Source organism: Paroedura picta, chromosome 9 (assembly GCF_049243985.1).
Source record: "Paroedura picta isolate Pp20150507F chromosome 9, Ppicta_v3.0, whole genome shotgun sequence".
Lineage (NCBI taxonomy): Eukaryota > Metazoa > Chordata > Lepidosauria > Squamata > Gekkonidae > Paroedura > Paroedura picta.
Window position 1 is genome coordinate 43,855,063 of NC_135377.1, and position 19,081 is coordinate 43,874,143.

A 19,081-nucleotide genomic window follows, 5' to 3' on the forward strand; every position below is an offset into this window, starting at 1 on the left:
GGGCAGCATCCCGGGCTTCCTGGCCCCGGCCCAGTGCATGTGCATGTGCTACGTCGGGGCGTCAGTGTACAATGGGGAGCATCCTACCCCACCACAACTACACGGCGGCCGTCGGGCATAGCAGCCACCATGCATAATAGGTCAGAGAGATAAAACCGGCGTCAGCCAGGGCCTTTTTGGCCTTGGTCCAACCTGGTGGAAGGCTGCGCCTGAACAGGCCCCTCCAGGCCTTCACATCACTCTGGAGGGACTGGAAAAGTGCAAAAGAGGGCTATTCTGCCAGGTCTATGGTTGATGCCAGGCAGTAACATTATGAGAGGCTGGCCTCTCCACTTCAGCCATCCACCAACAGGGACCCTTCAAAACCCTGCCAAACCTCATAGGGAGACAACATTAGGAGCCAGTTTTAATGAAGGATTGTTGTTTTATTGTTTACTGTTTTTATCTTATGATGTATGCTTTTAAAATGTTGTCAACCACTTCGAGCTAGCAGGAGAGGACGGTATATAAATAGAATATTTATGTATACTAAAACAAACTGTCCACACACCTCTCGGTTAACAGCAGATTGATAAATCCATCCAGCCATCTCCTCCCCCAGCAAGATATATGTTGGGTGGGGCCAGCCACGGTGGGTTGCGTGTGCCATGGACTGGGTAGTGCAAGGAGACTGTACCGCAGTGCTAGTCTAGGCTATTTTCATTTTTAGCACAGCCCAACAATTATGCCTATTCGGTGCGAAATGTCAAGGATGTGCGGCACCAATATTGCACTGGGCCAATCCTCAAACGGACTGTTCGGAAAATGCACTTCTTCTTCACTCCTTGCAACTTCTGCGAATGAGTGCTTTGCAAAATGTTACTCTCCATGTCTCCGACTGACCTCTTCCATCACTAGGGAAGCCCAACTCTCCTCTGTATCACTCAGGATCCATTGTTTTTTACTTTATTTTACAAATGAAATATTTTTTTCGATCTGACGAAAACTAAGTACCATGGAGCCATGTTCCTATAACTGGTAACAGAGCTTTGGCCTCTATAGTATTTCTTTGCCCTTTTGTGTGAAACAATATTCTGGACTAGGGGGACCATTCCTCTGACCCAGAAGGCTCTGCTTGTGTCCTTACATTCCCTTCGAACATAGGAAAAACTTGTTATGGGCTTGTTTTTTAAAAAGCAATTAGGCTTAGGCTTGTGCGCTTCGGTGCGCTTTGGCCACTTCGGCGGCCATTCAAGCCCGAGGCAGCCAGTGCTGCCTTGGGCTTGAATGGCCGCCGAAGTGGCCAAAGCACCCAAGCCTAATTAGGCTATCCCCTCCTGTGGAAATGCTGCCCAGGCTCCATGCTGTTACACAGAAACAGGAGCAAGATCGTGCGCTGATATGAAGCATTACTTCTCATTTAGAAAAGCCTTAAGACCAATCTGCCATTCTCAACAACCACCCTGTCACCTCAGGTGAGCCACCCAAGGATCACTTTACGAATCTACAATGCAGAGGAAGTTTGACCATACCTGCAGGAAGTTGGTTTGCCTGGACCAATGTATTTAAAGGCCTTTTCCCACCGGATTTGTTTGGAACATGGAGAGATGAAGTTTGATGGAACTTGGTCATTTTTTTCACAGTGCTTCCTGATGGCTGCTGGAATATCTAAGAAAAAAAGTGAATCAAAAATCCTAACTGTGGGCAAAAGTTATAGAATAGGGATCCCCAGCATGGTGCCTATCGATGTCTTCTCTGAAGCCTGCCAAGTGGTGTCCCAGTGGGGCTTTGGCAGCAGCTGTCCCCACAGCACAAGGACCTTCTTTGTATGACTAACAGTAAGTCAGGACAGCCATTCTGTGGGTGGCTCCAACTATCCAGTGGTTGTGCCCAACAAACTATGTCAGAATTCCAGTGTCAACAGATCCCTACAGTGATTTCTGTTGCTCCCTGCCCAGACCAGGGGTGAGCCTTTGAGCCAGGAGTAGGAACAAAGCCGGCAACACTCTTAGCATAGAAATTATAAGGAACAGGAAGAGAGTTTTCTTCCTGACACTCTAATGGAAAGAAAGCCAGATTTGTACCAACATGTTCCTCTAATTACAGACTACAGCACAAGGGGGCAGGGCTTTCAATTGTACAGATTCTGTCTTCTAGTCATGCCATTCAAAAGGATGCCTTTGTTCTCAGCAGTGACCTTTTGGAGGGCAAATGGCCACTAGAAAGAGGTAAAAGAGCCCTGGCTCACAGAGTGGGAAAAGCAATCTGTTGCAGTTTTCTGGATGCTGCCCACAGACGGCAGACAAAATGTATAAACTAGGCTTTCTCAATAAGGGTTTCATGAAAGCCTAGGGCTTCTTGACAGCCTCGGAAGGGTTTCTCAAATGGGTAGGAGTTAATCTGATTATGTTTTTTAAATTTGTTGAACATTTGTTAGATGATATGATTATGTTGAACTGCCCTCCACAATGGCCAGTGATGAGCCTGGAAGGGGGAAAGAAGGGGAGATGCCCCAAGTAGGCATGTACTCAACTATGCTTCCCAACCAGATTCTGCAGGATTGTATCACTTCTGGAGTTTCTTGAAGCCTGAAGACTGTTTCAGGAGTTTCTCAATGATAAAGAAGTTGAGAAAGGCTAGCCTATCAGATGCTAATATATTGCATGAGATAGCAGATCAAACCATTCTGCCAACATAGTCCTTTAGTTGCTAATGTATTCTTGCTGAACATTAACCATTTTCAATACCCTGAAGAGGGCTAGAAAACAAGTCTGCAGACGTTAAGTGAAAACATGGGTGCCTGGAATACATGTCTGCTCCTCTGGCATTTATCTCTATCTTCCTTCCCTCCTAGAATGTTTTTCTTTCACACCAAACTTATGCACTTCCCAGGGCTGATTACCCCCCACCTCCACCTTGTAATTCATACAGTAAAACATGGTACACGTTGGCTGCAAAAGCCATTAACCTCCAACAAAAAAGACCACATTGCTGTACTAAACAAGCTTACCAACTGCTTCACTTTTATAGCTTGCGAATTTTGAGCTGACTGGGAGCGGACGGAATTGGGGTGTGCAAGTCTGATAGTGATTGGAGTCCCAGCGATTGGGATCACAGACTGGAGAGATGTTGTTACTGCCGTCGTAGATGTCACTACAGCAGTAGTCGAGCCTTGCTTGACCACCTGGGGAGGAGTCGTTACTGCAGCAGCAGCAGAAGAGACTGATTTCACAGCACTGAGAGCAGGAAGGGCTGAGGATGGAACTGTGCAGGCAAGAACTGGTTTTATGGCCTGAAGCAAAGCAGTTCCTGTTGTCGCCTTTGCCGTGGAATGGGGCAGATCTACCATCTTAGTAACCATTCCTGTAGTCAATGGAGAGGCGGAGACAGGATGTGCCACCTGGAGTACCCTCGATGAGGTTTGCACTGGATGCACCAACTGAAAGGAGCCAGATCCTCTTGTCCCCATTGGTATGCGAGAGACGGAGTTTGAGATCTGGGGAGAAGGAACCCCCACTGGAGTCTGAGGGGCAGGTCTAGCAGACTGAAGAGATGCAGTGTTCAAAGGAGTGCCAGGAGCAATTAGTGAAGGAGCAGTGGCTGCCACTGGGACACAAGTTGAAGCAGCAGTCTGTGTTGAAGACTGCTGGAGACATTGCTGTACGAAGCTCTGCGTGTTTGGCATTAATTGCCGCAAGGCAAGCATGCTTTTCTAAAATGGAAACAAACGAACAAAAAATTAATCCCATATTCTTTTGTTAACTTACAAGGTACTAGCTAGCACATCAGAAAACACTGACAATTTTAAGCAAAACCACTGAAATTACCACTGAGGATCCCTATTAGAACTGCTTCGGGGGGGGGGGGCAAAGCTGACTGCATTTGATCTTCCAGGAAGCTTGCCAAGACTCAATATGCTTACCTTGTGTTAGTTAACTGATCAAGAGATTGACAGGATTCTGAGGCACACTGGCCCACTTCCATGAAAATAGGTGGAAGAGACCTGCCTCAGAGATGGTGAAGCTTCCACAACGAACAAAGTAATTGCCAGTCATTTTATGGTGCTGTCTGCACATCTGAAGCATAGAACAATCCAAATGTGCTTAACAAAGCATCTGTCCAATTCTTGAAGAAGTTGGACACTTACAGTGCACAACACAACTATTGCCTTCCAGTCACTACAGCCATTTATAGTTCAACCATCTTTAGAAAAAAGAGCTCTGAATTCTCCAAAGTTCAGATGCATCTCCATCTTAACTGTCCTGCTGCTCCCTATGACAATTACGTACATGATCCTGGCAACAAAGACCCAGTGCAACATTCCTGTAACTGGGCTGCAGTCTCATGAATGACTACCGTGTAATCTTAGAGTTCCAGAGTGTCCAGGCAAATTACAGCATAGGCTACTACAATAACAATTACACACATTTTGCATTTAATAGATCAGCATTTCTCAAACATTTGACCCATTTAAATTAATTGCTCCAAACTATCTAGAATTTAATGAATTACAAATTCTTAGTACAGAACTGCTTGTTGTTTCTGTAGCTAGACATCTTTGAAGTCCTAGGACTGATAAAATGTACAGAAAACCAACTTGTAGTATGTTTTATTTATTTATTTATTTATTTATTTATTTATTTATTTATTTATTTATTTATTTATTTATTTATTTATTTATTTATTTATTTATTTATTTATTTATTTATTTATTTATTTATTTATTTATTTATTTATTTATTTATTTATTTATTTATTTATTTATTTATTTATTTATTTATTTATTTATTTATTTATTTATTTATTTATTTATTTATTTATTTATTTATTTATTTATTTATTTATTTATTTATTTATTTATTTATTTATTTATTTATTTATTTATTTATTTATTTATTTATTTATTTATTTATTTATTTATTTATTTATTTATTTATTTATTTATTTATTTATTTATTTATTTATTTATTTATTTATTTATTTATTTATTTATTTATTTATTTATTTATTTATTTATTTATTTATTTATTTATTTATTTATTTATTTATTTATTTATTTATTTATTTATTTATTTATTTATTTATTTATTTATTTATTTATTTATTTATTTATTTATTTATTTATTTATTTATTTATTTATTTATTTATTTATTTATTTATTTATTTATTTATTTATTTATTTATTTATTTATTTATTTATTTATTTATTTATTTATTTATTTATTTATTTATTTATTTATTTATTTATTTATTTATTTATTTATTTATTTATTTATTTATTTATTTATTTATTTATTTATTTATTTATTTATTTATTTATTTATTTATTTATTTATTTATTTATTTATTTATTTATTTATTTATTTATTTATTTATTTATTTATTTATTTATTTATTTATTTATTTATTTATTTATTTATTTATTTATTTATTTATTTATTTATTTATTTATTTATTACATTTGTATACTGCCCTCCCTGTATCTCTGTGACTTTCCAATTTGCATCCAGGTTGCACATGTGTATACCACAACTAAGAAACCATTTATACATTATAGATAGATAACAAGAAGTTACTGTAAGTATTTAGATCACCTGTAACAAGTAGAAATTGTTCCACTGCCTAACGTATAGTGTACGACTTTCTATAAAGTAACAGAATGTTACATCTTCCTGTCACATGTGCTGTCATGTTCAAAAGAGTGAGATACTCATTGGTCCCTCTAGTATCTATATAGTTGCAGACCGTTTCCAGAAAATTCATGAACATCCATCAAGCCCTAAACTTGTTCACCAAACACAAAATTTCACTCAATTTATCCCCACCAAATCAGTGACACATTATGATCAAGCTGAACTACACACATTTAGTATTACTGAAATCAGGTAAATACCTAGTGAGTATAAATCCTAGAATATTGCTCCGATGGATTTAAAACAGGACCTTATTTAAGAAGAACCATTCTGTCCTGACTGAATTGGTGTTTATAGGGGGTACACAGTTCCCACAAATCCTACAGGTTTATACTAGCTATAACACTGCATAGGCAGAGGTTGCAGAAACATGAGTCCCCTTGAAAAAAATCTCTTCATTGTGTAATGCAGCTGAGTCACCAGTCTGTACACAGAGACCAAACTAGCTTACAGTTCCATCTCACCTCCAATCCCAAATGGCTCATGCAACTGGATTTTACCATTTAACCTCCCTGGTACTTGAAAGCTTGCTTGTCAAGGAATGGAAAACCACCACTGAGGGACTTTGGGTGGAGTTATTTAAATTACGAATACTGTCTTACCTTGAGAAAGGGGACAAGGTATGGTTGTGGAGAAGACTTTAGCTCAATGTACAGCTTTTTGGTGAATTCTTCAGGCTCAATTTTACCTTCCTGTGAAGAAGAAGAAACTGTAGCATGAATGCAAGATGTAGCTTGTCCAGAAACCACTAATTCACCAACATCCTAGTCTAAATGAGTAAGTTCATATAGGGACTCTTTTATTACAATACATTGTAAATTAAATTTAAGTACGGCCTTCAAGTGGTACTGTTTAAGACCACCACAAGGAGGCTGGCGATGGAATAGTTGATAGGCCATTTTATTAGAAATCAAGAGCTGCTCTATGAATATTTGCTATCAAGTAATTCAAGGTGTGTGGTGGTTTGTAACAGAACAGTTCAGAATAATGAGGCTCTTTGTTTAGAAAATGCTTATGGTTTTGCAACAGACGTAACTGGCAAGATCTCCCTCTGATTATTTCAGTCTTATTTCTTCTGCTGCTGCTTATCTTTCTCACCAATCTTCATATCACAAACCACCAGAACTAAGGGGTAGTACATGTTTGGTTTGTATTGCATAAAACAGAACTAGAAAATATAAGATCTGTCACACACAATGCCAAAAGCAAGCTCTTTTCATGACAATACTACATGGAATTCTGAGGTCAATTAATAACCTATGTGTAGAAGTGTATCCATAGACTAGGTTTCCAAGTTCTTTCCACATGTGGTATGCTCATTTAGATACACTAGCCTATTTCCAACCAAACAAATCCAAATACTTGATAGGTTCTTAAGATGCTGTGCTGGTTTCCACTGACTTATCTCTCCCACTTTATACCCCTGCTGATCCAGAGGGACAAAATGTTAGGGACTCAGTGGAATGAAACAGAAGAAGGAAATCTGTGAAAGCCAACATACTCTCTTTAAAAAAATTGTGGTCTTAAGCCCTGTTGTATCAAGGCCAATGCAGAAAACTGATTTAAAAGGTGATTACAATTCACCCTCCTAAAGCAGCCATCTTTCCAACATTTTTGATACAGAACTGTGAAATGCCCCTCTGAAATTATGCTATGAACATAGTATTTCTTGCAATACACCACCGACCCCTCAACTGATAATACTGGAGACCTGCATTATAACCACAACAGAAATATCTACCAAATGAGCATAAAAGGAAATAGAAATCATAGCAAGAATGGTAACTGAGGGCAAGAAATGCCCCCCTGACATAATAAGCCCATACATAACGTTCCACAAATTGGTAGAAAAGCTGGTTTTCTGTACCCCACTTTTTACTACCCAAAGGAGTCTCAGAGTGGCTTACAACCACCTACGCCCCTCTCCCCACAACAGACATGCTGTGAGGTAGGCGAGGCTGAAGGATCTGAGAGAACTGCGACTGGACCAAGGTCACCCAGTTGGCTACACGTGGAGGAGTGGGGAATCAAACCTGGTTCTCCAGATTAGAGGTCACTGCTCTTAACCATTACAGTAAATTGGCTCTCTAGTTAGGTTTTTATTTAAGCAGGCTACGCTGAATTTCTCCCCTCTAAGCATCATCCAAGAATTGAAGGCAGATGTATGAAGGTGGACAATGAGCCTGAGAGACCTAAAGTTTTATAGATTCAATCTATTGAATGCATTCTTGTATATAGCTTTTGAATAAAAGTATTTAGAATCAGTACATAAATGTTTAGGAATGAAGTCTTACCAAGAGACTTTGTACCAAGTTCTTCACATTCTGCCCCATTTCAGGAGCTTGAGGTCCACTTGATGCCAACTTAATTAATGTTGCTAAGAAGTTTTTGCACTTCTTCACATTCTCCAGCATCTCCTGACAACAGAAGTCAAGAACGACAAGTGAAATTAAATCTTGTTTGGTTGTTCTGAAGCAGGATAAAGGCCTATTTTTTCCTCTTGGGTGTCTCAGTGATGTAAAGTACATGTTGTTTTTAATGCTTGCCTTCTAATGATTTTATCAAGAGGTTTTTATACTGTTTTAACTTTACTGCTAAAAACAATATACAGAAAGGGCCTTCTAGGTTAGGGCAACAAAATTATGCTTTTCTCTCCCAGGAAGATTAGTCTGCCTCCCTCTATCATTGCCTTCTACTAACAGATAAAGATTTATTTGTTTTGTTTAGCATCCCCTTCTTGATCCTTCTTCCTGATTGTTTTAATTGCTCTTTTGTGTTTAAATTCTACATTTAATGTTTTTTTTTAACTGTTTGCTGCCTTGAGGGCCCTCAATAGGCAGAAAGTCACAAAGCAAATGTTTTAAGTAATACCACTAACCTAATTAGATCTCAGGAGTCAAGTGGGGTTGGCCCTTTTTAATACACTTCACTGGAAGACAACCAAGAAAGTCCAGGGTTGCTACACAGAAACAGGCCATGATAAACCCCCTCTGCTTGTCTCTTGCCTTGAAAACCATATAGGGCCACAGTAAGTCACCTGCAATTTGATTGCACTTTCCTCCACCAATAATAATCACAGACAATTTTATTCTTACCGCAGAAGTACTTGTCTGTGTCACTCTTAAGCCTTCTTTGTCAGGAGCTGCCTTCTGAGTGACCGAGAATGCAGAACAGTCAGAAGCAGATTTTGTCTGTGGCCCAACAAAAGTCTTCACAGTAGTAACAGGAGCAGTACTGCTTATAGATGCTGGTGACAGCTGTAAGAAATTAAGTATTTATGTGCCAGTTTCAACAGAAGTAAGAGATAAAAAGCAACATTTTCTAATGATACTATGATTCTACCATAAGCTTTCCAAGAAGCAGTTTATTAATCTCCTAATGGGATGTATCCAAAAGAAGAGACAGCATGGAAGTGAGACCAGGAAGATGGTTGAACAAGTGGCCTACCGTACACTCCTGCCCCCTGTGACCAGTGGTTTGGTCTCCAGCTGTCTGAGTCGTTAAGGGGATGGGATATGTGGACTCATTTTAGCACTTTGGGTGTATAACCCAATAAAATCAGAGTCCAGTAGCACCTTTAAGACCAATGATTTATTCAAGGTGTGAGCTTTCGAGTGCAAGCACTCTTCCTCTTAAGTGGGATCAAAAGGCCAAATCCCCCTAAACATACCTACAGAAAACTTCATATAACGCATTGCCACCCACCTGCCCAATTTAGAGACAGCTTCTTGTAGCTCTCTTGGTTTTCACCATGCTGAATAATTTGGCATCATCTAAAAATTTGGCATCACTTGACCTGCTGTAACAAGAAGTGATGCGCTCTCACACAGCCATAATTAACTGGAAGAAGCTGGGAGTAGCTCTTATCCTCAATATTAATTGGTAGAAGCTGGGAGTAGCTCTTATCCTCAATGGGGATGAGCTAACTGAGCTCATGCAGGTGCACTTCAAGGACACAGCAATAAGTGCAAGAAATAGCTTTAACAGCACATCATAGAATTGGCCTACTGAAATAGGCCCCAATGAAACCTGAACCAAAATTTTTAGCATGGAATGAATGTGTTGTTTTTCCACTACATTGAGTCTCCAGTATGATTCAACTCTGGAACAGCTACCACTAGTCAGAAACAGGCACTCTACAGTTATTTGTGCTTTGTTCAAGGGGTGCTCCTGCCAGTACTGAATCCTGATTACTCCATCTTCTTTCTTTTCAGCTCTGCAGATTCTTAGGAGGAAGATGCGTTTGGAAGGTGTTCCTGCCTAAGCATCGACTTTCCTAAACACATTAACTTCCTACCCCTTTCCTCTTTTCTTTTCAACTTTTATCTACCATTTACACCTACTAAACAAATACTTTAGGAAGCATTAGTTCATGTACAATCCAGAGAACTCATTTCAAAATGTTAAGTAAAAAACAAAGCTGTACACATTTATAGCCCTTTCATATGCCAAAAACACACTATCATTGACAGAGCACACTCAAATCATTAAAATTTGGGCCAGTTGCTTCTCTGCTTCATGCTCTAAGGCAGTGGTCCCCAACCTTTTTATCACCGGGGACCGGTCAACGCTTGACAATTTTACTGAGGTCCTGGAAGGGTAGTCTTTTGCCAAGGAACGTCACCACCGCCTCAGCCCCTGCTCCACATGCCTTCCCGCCACCCGCTAGGGGATGCTGCCAGCAACAGCTGCGCAGTGCCATGCCGAGGGGGAGCTCCAGCCATGATGGCTGCTGGAGAGCACCAAAGGTGAGCCAGCGGCAGAGTGGCAGGGCAGCCCCTGAGGCAATAGCCGTGGAGGAGGACAAGGAGGAGCCACGGCCCGGTACCGACTGATCCACGGACCGGTCTCGGTCTCCGAACCGAGGGTTGGGGACCACTGCTCTAAGGCAGTAGTCCCCAACCTTTTTATCACCCTGGACCACTCAATGCTTGACAATTTTTATCACCCTGGACCACTCAATGTTTGACAATTTTACTGAGGCCCAGTGTGTGTGTGGGGGTAGTTTACTCCTCTACTCTCAACCACTGCCCTAGCACTCTCTGATCGCTATGGTAATGTTTAAACATCCCTTCAAAATAAGATACAGACACGCCACAACAATGAACATAAGGAACATTTTATTTTCATGGAAATTTTAACTCATGACAATGACAAATCAATGGGAACCCTGAGCTTGTTTCTCTGCAACGAGATGGTCCCATCTGGGAGTGATGGGAGACAATGACACCCGAAGTGTGTTGTAAAGGGCCGGGGGGGGGGGATGAAGTAAAGGGCTGGGGGGGGGAGAAGAAGGTGTCCTTCACGGCCCACCTCCAGTTAGTCGGCGGACCACATGTGGTCGGCGGCCCACAGGTTGGGGATCGCTAGTCTAAGGAACTCAGACAGTTGCCACTTGTGATGGACAACATGTCCCCCAATGTGGAGGGCACTAACCTTATAAAAGTTCATAGGATGAGCAGAAAAAAGTTCTCCTATTCACCACTATATTGATCCACATGCGTTTTGGGGGATGTGTAAACAATTACAGAGAACAGTAACAGCCCTCCCCATTCATTATTATTTTTTTATTATTGCAGTGATTATATTTCTCAGAAGAAAAAAGGAAATCACGAGGCACAATGATATAGTAGTCTTCTCTATGTTTATAGATGAAAAGGTTATAACATAAAGTCTAAATGGTCAAACATATGATCAAACATAAAGAGTCAACCAAAACGGGATCCTAGGTTAAGTGACCCGCTTTCTGTTTTATCTTAGTCAGTGGTTGCTCTTCCAATATACTGTCACAGTAGTAGTCATAGTATCACATTGGCAAGATGCTCATAATCGTCTGGGGATTTCATAAAGTGGGGGCACTTTAAGACAAGTCATACCTGGATTCCAGCGTTTTTAGCAGTTGTGGGAAGAGGACTTGTCCAGGGCACTGTTTTCACAGGAGCTGCTAGTACTTTAAGTACTTGTTTTCCAGGATTCTTTATAGAAAAAAGGTATAGGCAATTATGCATCTTGTCCCATTTTTAAATTTAAAAAGAAACATTTAAGCACTCCCCCACTCCCAGTCAAGCTGTGCTAATAAAAAGAGAAAGCCATCCTAAAGGAAAAACAGATCTACTTCATTTACAAGCCAACATGACCGCACTCCAAGCTTTATGGAAATAAGTAATAAAGAGCATTTTGACATATACTGTAGGTACTTCTGAAGTATTTACCTGCACGGTCCTTATTTTGACTACAGGTGCATTTGCAGGCAATGACTGCCTTAGACTTGTGTTATTTGGGCTCTGGTTCTGGGCTTGCACAAGTGCTTGTTGAGACAACAGCATCAGCTGGCCAGTGTTACTTCTCAGAAGAACAGTTCCTACAAAAAAACAAATATAACGTTGGGCAGTGAGGTGATTAATTTCATGAACAGCGCTATTTATACCTCATTTGCATGATGCAGTGTACTAAGCTCAGAGAATGTGCGCTGTTGCCTCTCACCTAATATTTCCAAAATTCTACAATATACTTCCATTCTAGGTTACCTGAATGACTGCCTACCATTTTCTGAAGCACGTTCCATTTAGTAACAACTTATTAAATAAACATATTCAAGAACTGAGGAATTCAAGTTACAATGCATTTGATCACCAGGCTTGGCACTCACAGCTTTGCAGAATACAGCTTCTGTACCTATTTAAGTATTATATGTAGCAGAATATGATTACTTGTCTGAAGCTGACTGGCACATAGGACAAAATATCACTCCCCCAATGGCCCTTTTTCCTTCTGCTCCATCTTACTTTGTCCCTGCCTCTACCCAGTTTCACACACCCCTTGCTCCTTTCTTTCCCCATCCCTTTGCAATGAACCCACATAATCTTTTTTTTTTAAATCACCTCACCGCCCAAAGGACCCTCTTGTGGTGCAGGGTGGTAAGGCAGCCAACATGCTGTCTGAAGCTCTGACCATGAGGCTGGGAGTTCGATCCCAGCAGCCAGCTCAAGGTTGACTCACCCTTCCATCCTTCCGAGGTTGGTAAAATGAGTACCCAGCTTGCTGGGGGGGTAAAATGGTAATGACTGGGGAAGGTACTGGCAAACCACCCCGTATTGAGTCTGCCATGAAAACGCTAGAGGGCGTCACCCCAAGGGTCACACATGACTCGGTGCTTGCACAGGGGATACCTTTACCTTTTAAACTGCCCAATTGTCTCACTCTGGCCATTTCTACCCTTCTTGCGCTGTCTCTGCTTTCAGGCCTCCTCCTCTAGTTGTCCTCCTACCTTCTCACCATCCTCCCTCTGCTTAGCAAACATAGTTTATACCCCCCTCCCCCCAAAAAATTATTGGTTCCATTTGACTAAACCTGCCTGCTATGTCTTAACTTGTCTTCTTGCTTACACCATTACCCTATGCTTACTGATTGCCAGGCACCATTTCCAGTTGTTCTGGCAACCAAAAAAGACTTTAACCCCTCACTCCTCATGCAGAGGTTTTGGTTTTACTGATGGGAGGGTTAGCTATTAACCCTATAACTCAGGGGTAGTCAAACTGCGGCCCTCCAGATGTCCATGGACTACAGTTCCCATGAGCCCCTGCCAGCATTCACTCATGGGAATTGTAGTCCACAGACATCTGGAGGGCCGCAGTTTGACTACCCCTGCTATAACTATAGCTTCCCTATATGCTCCAGCCTTGAGGATGTTTTATCTACATGTGTATGTGATCGACAACATCTGAATTTTAGATCAACAGTCTGAGGGAGACTATTCTACTGTAGCTTGGTGATGGAGCATGCTGTTTTCTGTGCAGGTTTAAAGTTCAATCCCTGACAACTCTAATTAAAAGTATCCCAGGTACCACATGTTAGGATAGAATTATCTCTGCGAAACCTGACAGGATAGTTGCACCAATGGCTTCACATGTTCAAATATCTCAAGTTATCTGAGAACAAAATAATTTTCCACATTTCTGGGACCTTATCTACACTTTCCTATTTCTACACAACCAAAACCGCTTCTTCCCTGTTCTGGAAAATGTACACTGCTCTAACTGTATACTCCAGAGTAATTATTTTAAACACCTTGATAGTTGTGCTGGTCCGCCTCTTTATGTTCATGCAACAGACTGAAAGTCTGAAGCTTCCCATCCTTCTCAGCAGCTTTACTGACAAGAAGGAAGCATTATAGTGGTGTATCGGTTAAGAACAGCAGACTCTAATACAGAGAACCAAATTTGACTCCCCACACCACCACATAAAGACCCTAGAGTGACCTTGGGCTGGTCATAACGCTCTCAGCGCAGCCTACCTCTCAGGGTGTCCATTGTGGGGAAAGGAAGGGAAGGTGCTTTTGACACTCCTTAAGGAAGAGAAAGTAGGACATACCACCCCTCTGAACCCCTGCTGCCTTGAAAACCCCACAAGGGATCAGATGTGATTGGATGGCAACAACAAGAACAAAAAGTCTTATCCCCACCCCGAAAATATGTAAGGAAGTTTCCAAAAGTGGAGTAGAACCAGACACTTTGTTTTAACCTGGGGCCATATATTAACTTCCAAGCAACCCCCACCACAAAGGAAGTGGAATGAGTGCTTCTAGATGGGACTATGCACGCTTCGGATAAAATGGCAAAGTCTGTGCCACCAAGCCTTGGATCAGCTTCCGTTTCTAGTGCAATATAAATTGTAAAATCCACAGAGTGTACAAAGAATGTACAAGCCGTTTCAGAATGCCTTTGTTTTGCTTCCTATTAGACATGAGCATTCATGTACATGATAAATGCACTTTTAGCATCATGTGTGAAAATGCCTCTGGCAGGAGGCCTATAGTCTGGCCACTGTAAAGGCTACTATTAACCACTCTATGAAGTACAGGACATTACAGCTGTGTAACACTGCCATCTAATGGCAAAATTAGTAAGAGCCTTTGGCAGAGTGAAATGGAAGCCGTTCCCTGTGCACAAGAAGTTGCCCTAGCCAAGCCTATAACATGCACTCATTTTTCAAGAATAATTCTGTTGAAAGAAGAAGCACGAGGACTGAGAGTCTAGGCACCATACAGGACACAGCTTCAATTTATTTAATAATATAATGTATGAGCAACAGCAGAACTGAGGACTGCTTCTCCCCCTAGCCTTTCAGCAGACAGAAGTGGAGAGGAAAAACCAAGTCAAGCAAAAAGTAAGCTTTTCTGTTTTAAGGTTGTGCTACAGAGGTTCCCAACACTGTTAAGCATGCTGAGATTTCCAGAATTTCAAGAGCACATGTAGGTACCACTGAACAGCTGCCATGGGTGGCTGGGGTCAACAACAAAATATTGGGAAGACAAAACAAATGCTGCCTTGAGATGAATACAGTCACTGCTGAACATTTTCTCTCCACAGACATAGAGACCATTTTCGCACAAGGAATCTGCCTTTGAATGTTGGCAGCCTTTAGAGCGCCCCCCCCCCCCCGCACATGTTGTCACCTGCATCCCGAGGCTGTCAAGGAGCTGGTTTGAATTTGGGGCATTTTTAACTTGCAATGAGGGAAATCACCGAAACTGGATTTACCACCCTCAATCACGCATTCCATCAGTGTAAGGTGACCAGATTGTCCCACTTTTGGAGGGACATCTGGGGGTACCTGGCAAATTGTACTTATGTTGAAATTTTAAAAATATATATTACAATACTATTTTTGTGTTCTTTGCATTCTATGAAACTTTGTGTTGCTCCATATAGATCAAATTTTTAATCAAGAACCCCCCTGGTCAATGGTGTCCCGCTTTACCAATGTTAAAATCTGGTCACCTTACATCAGTGAGCAACCAGGGACAAGACCATATGGAGGGGAAAAGGCTTGATAGTCTCTGCAGCATTGTCCCGCCCTCGCACCCACCTGCATACCTACATTGTCAAAGGTTAAATAAAATCTTCTGCACAATGTTCACAATTTTTTTGGGATCAGGCAGGCAAAACAAGCTCTATTTCTCTTTTGTGGAGGTGGGAAATGAGCTGGGAAAGAGGGTGGGCAGGTGTATAGATGTTTACCATCCCTCATTTGCAAGCAGGAAGCCACTTGTGTTTTACCCCTCCATGCGGAAACGGGCTAAGGCTTCTTGGACTCTTCTCAAGCAGCTGCTACTCCAAAGGGAGAGAGAGAGGGAGAGAGAGACAGAGAGACAGACTTAGGTCTTTGCTTTGGGCAAAGGAGGAAACAGGTATCTGAAAACACATCGATAGATAACTGTTACATCATCTCCAGCCCTGCTCATTCATTTATGAAAAGAGATAAGTTTCACTTATGATTCAATGTGGCTTACAGGTGACAATTTAAAAACACCACAATAGCAAAACCAACAAAACAAAACTTCAGACAAGTCTTTCCTCAAATATACCTGCAGTTTATAGCCCATTAAATTCCCTGGCAAATGAATGGCACCACAGTACCTTCTGAGTATTTCTGATGGCTCTCCTTTCACCTCCTCAGAAAGCCAGTTCCAAGGGAGCTATGATAGAAAAAGCTCCATAGCTGATCCTAGGAGGCCTAGCTGGAGCACAAGGACATATGGGAGAAGCCCTTCAGGTAAATGGCTCATAGGATATGACTGACTTTAAAGTTCATAGCCAACACCCTGTAATGCACTCTGAAACAAAGCCAGCATAGCTGGGCGAGATATGTTCCCATTGGCTAGCTGGCAATCAGGCTGCTACATTCTGAATCAGATGCAGTTTTCAGGTGGTCTTCAAAGGCTGTCCAACCTAGAACACATTCTAGTAACCTACTTTTCATGTTACAAAAGCATGGATCAGTATAGCCAGATCAGCTGTCCAAGAACAGGGAGAGCTGGCGAACTAAAAACAGCTGTTATAAGGCACTTCTTGGTACTACGCCGAATTACTTTTCATACAGGCAGTGGTCCATGCATACTACCAAGCTCTTCACCTGCTTCACAAATGCCAACACTCCACCCACTAGAAGTGAGTCCCTCTCTCTGAAACATCAATCTTTTGAAACAGTATCGCCTTGTCTTGTCATACCTGAATTATACACTCCAGTGAGTTATATGCTCTCTAGCCCACACACAATTCATTTAAAGAGACAAGATTCCTTTAAATAGTAGGGAGCAGACGAGGACAGAAAACAGAAATAGGATGCCAGATTCCAGTGACCATTACTGGAGATGGGGAGACAAAGGCCAGGAAAAGAAAGAAATTTGGAGAAGAACAAGGGAAACAATGAAATCAACTTGAGTGCAGTTAATAGCACATATACCAGCTCTTATCTAAAAGGATAATGCTGCAATTACATTAGAAATTAAACTGTCAAATCAGTACTTAAAAACATAAGTTAAATGAACTGTTTTGAAAGGAATGTCAGTAACTAGTATAGATGTGAAGGTCTGGAGGCATAAAAATTGTGGACAGGGGCGACATTTTTCTCCTGAGGACTGTTTTCAATTTAATCAATTGAAAAAATTGTAAAATCTGGGCAAGTCCCCCAATGAAATGTTTTGATTTTTAGAATAAGAAAACCCTTATCGTTCAACCCCCTGCACTATGCAGGACGCTCACAACCCATCACTCATCCACTGTAACCTGCCACCCCCTTGAGCCTCACAGAATCAGCCTCTCCGCCAGATGGCTATCCAGCCTCTGTTTAAAAATTTCTTGGATCAAGAGGGTAAGTGCAGCCCCCAGAAGAGATCTCTACTAATTCAAACAGGCTGGTGATCCCTGGCCTTAGAGATGTATGTTTGACCTCAACCAGGGCAAGGGCTTCTGTTATCCTGGCCACTACCTGGTGGAATGAGCTCCTAGAAGAACTGAGGGTTCTGTCGGAACTGGCTCAGGGCCTGCAAGATGGAGTTCTTCCACCAGCATGTGGTTGGGACCAATGAGGACATAGCATCTATCAGGCCCTCACACCAACACACTCCTTGAACACCAGAAGCAATGAGCAGGATACCATAAGCACCAGATACTAGCTTGTTGACTGGTTTATGATTTTATATTGAATGTTTATTTATTTAAGCTTTCCACGGGGTTTGCAAAATGGAGCTCTTCCACCAGGTCTATAGTTGAGGCCGGGCAGCAAGGAAGATCGTGGGATCGACACTCCCCCAGTGGAGTGTCGGTAGCGAATGTCATCAGCACCCTCTGTGAATGCTTTTGCCCTTCTGGAGTTAGGTCCAGGCAGAGTCTTTTTTTGCGCCGCTGCATCTTGTTTTATACGGTTGTTGTTTTATCATTATTTTATATTGTTTTTGGGGTTTGTATGGGGTTTTGATATATATGTTGTAACCCACCTCAAGCCTCCAGGGAGAGGCGGGTTAGAAATTAAATAAATAAATACCACCGCTCTTGAAGATTCATGGCAGTTTATAATAAAAGACTAAAACAACCCAGACCATAAAATCCCCAGTACATTAAAAGATGGCTGTTCTTTGGAGTTAACTCCCCATCTCTCCTCCCCTGTCCAGCATCTCTGGACAAGATCTCTTTCCTTAGGAGCGAGGGTTTTGATCTCACTAATTCTTATTGTTTTATTGTTATATTTTGTAGTTTTAAATATTGTGAATTGCCATGAGCTCATAAAATAAATAATCTAGAGGTGATATTTGCATGGATTAATGTGGCAAGACCGATCAAGACAAATAAGTTGTTAGCTGGTGCTGCTGGTGCAGTTGAAAAAATATCACATGACCATTGACATTTGTGTATCCAATCATAGTACAGCATCTAGCCACTCTTTGAGACTCTTGACAGAGTCTACATCTGTCAACTGGACACCACTGAGTCTCAGGAATGACCCTCCAGATAGCATTTCAGTCTTCACCAGCAAGAGGAAGAGCCATCTGTCATCAGTGTATTGATGGCCCCAACTCCAAACGTCCTGATAAACTTGGCAAGAGGGTTTATGTATGTTAACATCACAGAGTAAACTGAACCCTGTGGGATCCTGGGTCCCAAGGGAAGACTGTTCCTCCCTAATAATGACACTCTGAAAGCATCACTAGAAGAACAAGGAGAACCAACTAAGTGCAATGCTTCTTGCCCCCAAAGACCAAATGGTCAACTGTATCATAGGCTGATGATCAACAGAGCTGGCATGCCTTGATTCAGATGTAAACTGAGATCATCAACTAGTGCTATCTCAATCCCAAAGCTAGGCCTGAAAACCCAATTAAATGGGGGCCAGGGCAGATGTCTCATCCTAGAAAACTTGAAGGTGGTCAGCCACCACTAGCTCAATAACCTTCCCCAGTAAACAGATTAGACACTAGCTGGTAATTTGCCAGTTCCTTTTTTTTTTAATCTATGGAGGGTTCCTTTAACAAAGAATATGCAAAACTGCTGATGATAGCATTTCCATCACCCTCATCTGAGGAACTTATCTAAAAACTCAAATTCCGGTAACTGAGCTATATGCAGATCCA

The 19,081-nt window shown here is 41.4% G+C and overlaps 1 protein-coding gene across 1 annotated transcript in view; it reads right to left on the bottom strand.

The window, feature by feature from the left end:
• Positions 1 to 19,081, bottom strand: part of TAF4B (TATA-box binding protein associated factor 4b) — a 113,707-nt gene that overhangs the window by 88,842 nt on the left and 5,784 nt on the right. The window contains exons 2-8 of the mRNA XM_077352555.1: positions 11,886 to 12,034; positions 11,550 to 11,648; positions 8,769 to 8,930; positions 7,968 to 8,090; positions 6,276 to 6,365; positions 2,990 to 3,691; positions 1,512 to 1,647 (exon numbers count right to left, since the gene is read on the bottom strand). Of these exons, the coding sequence (XP_077208670.1) occupies positions 1,512 to 1,647; positions 2,990 to 3,691; positions 6,276 to 6,365; positions 7,968 to 8,090; positions 8,769 to 8,930; positions 11,550 to 11,648; positions 11,886 to 12,034 (1,461 nt within the window). The remainder of the gene's footprint in view (positions 1 to 1,511; positions 1,648 to 2,989; positions 3,692 to 6,275; positions 6,366 to 7,967; positions 8,091 to 8,768; positions 8,931 to 11,549; positions 11,649 to 11,885; positions 12,035 to 19,081) is intronic.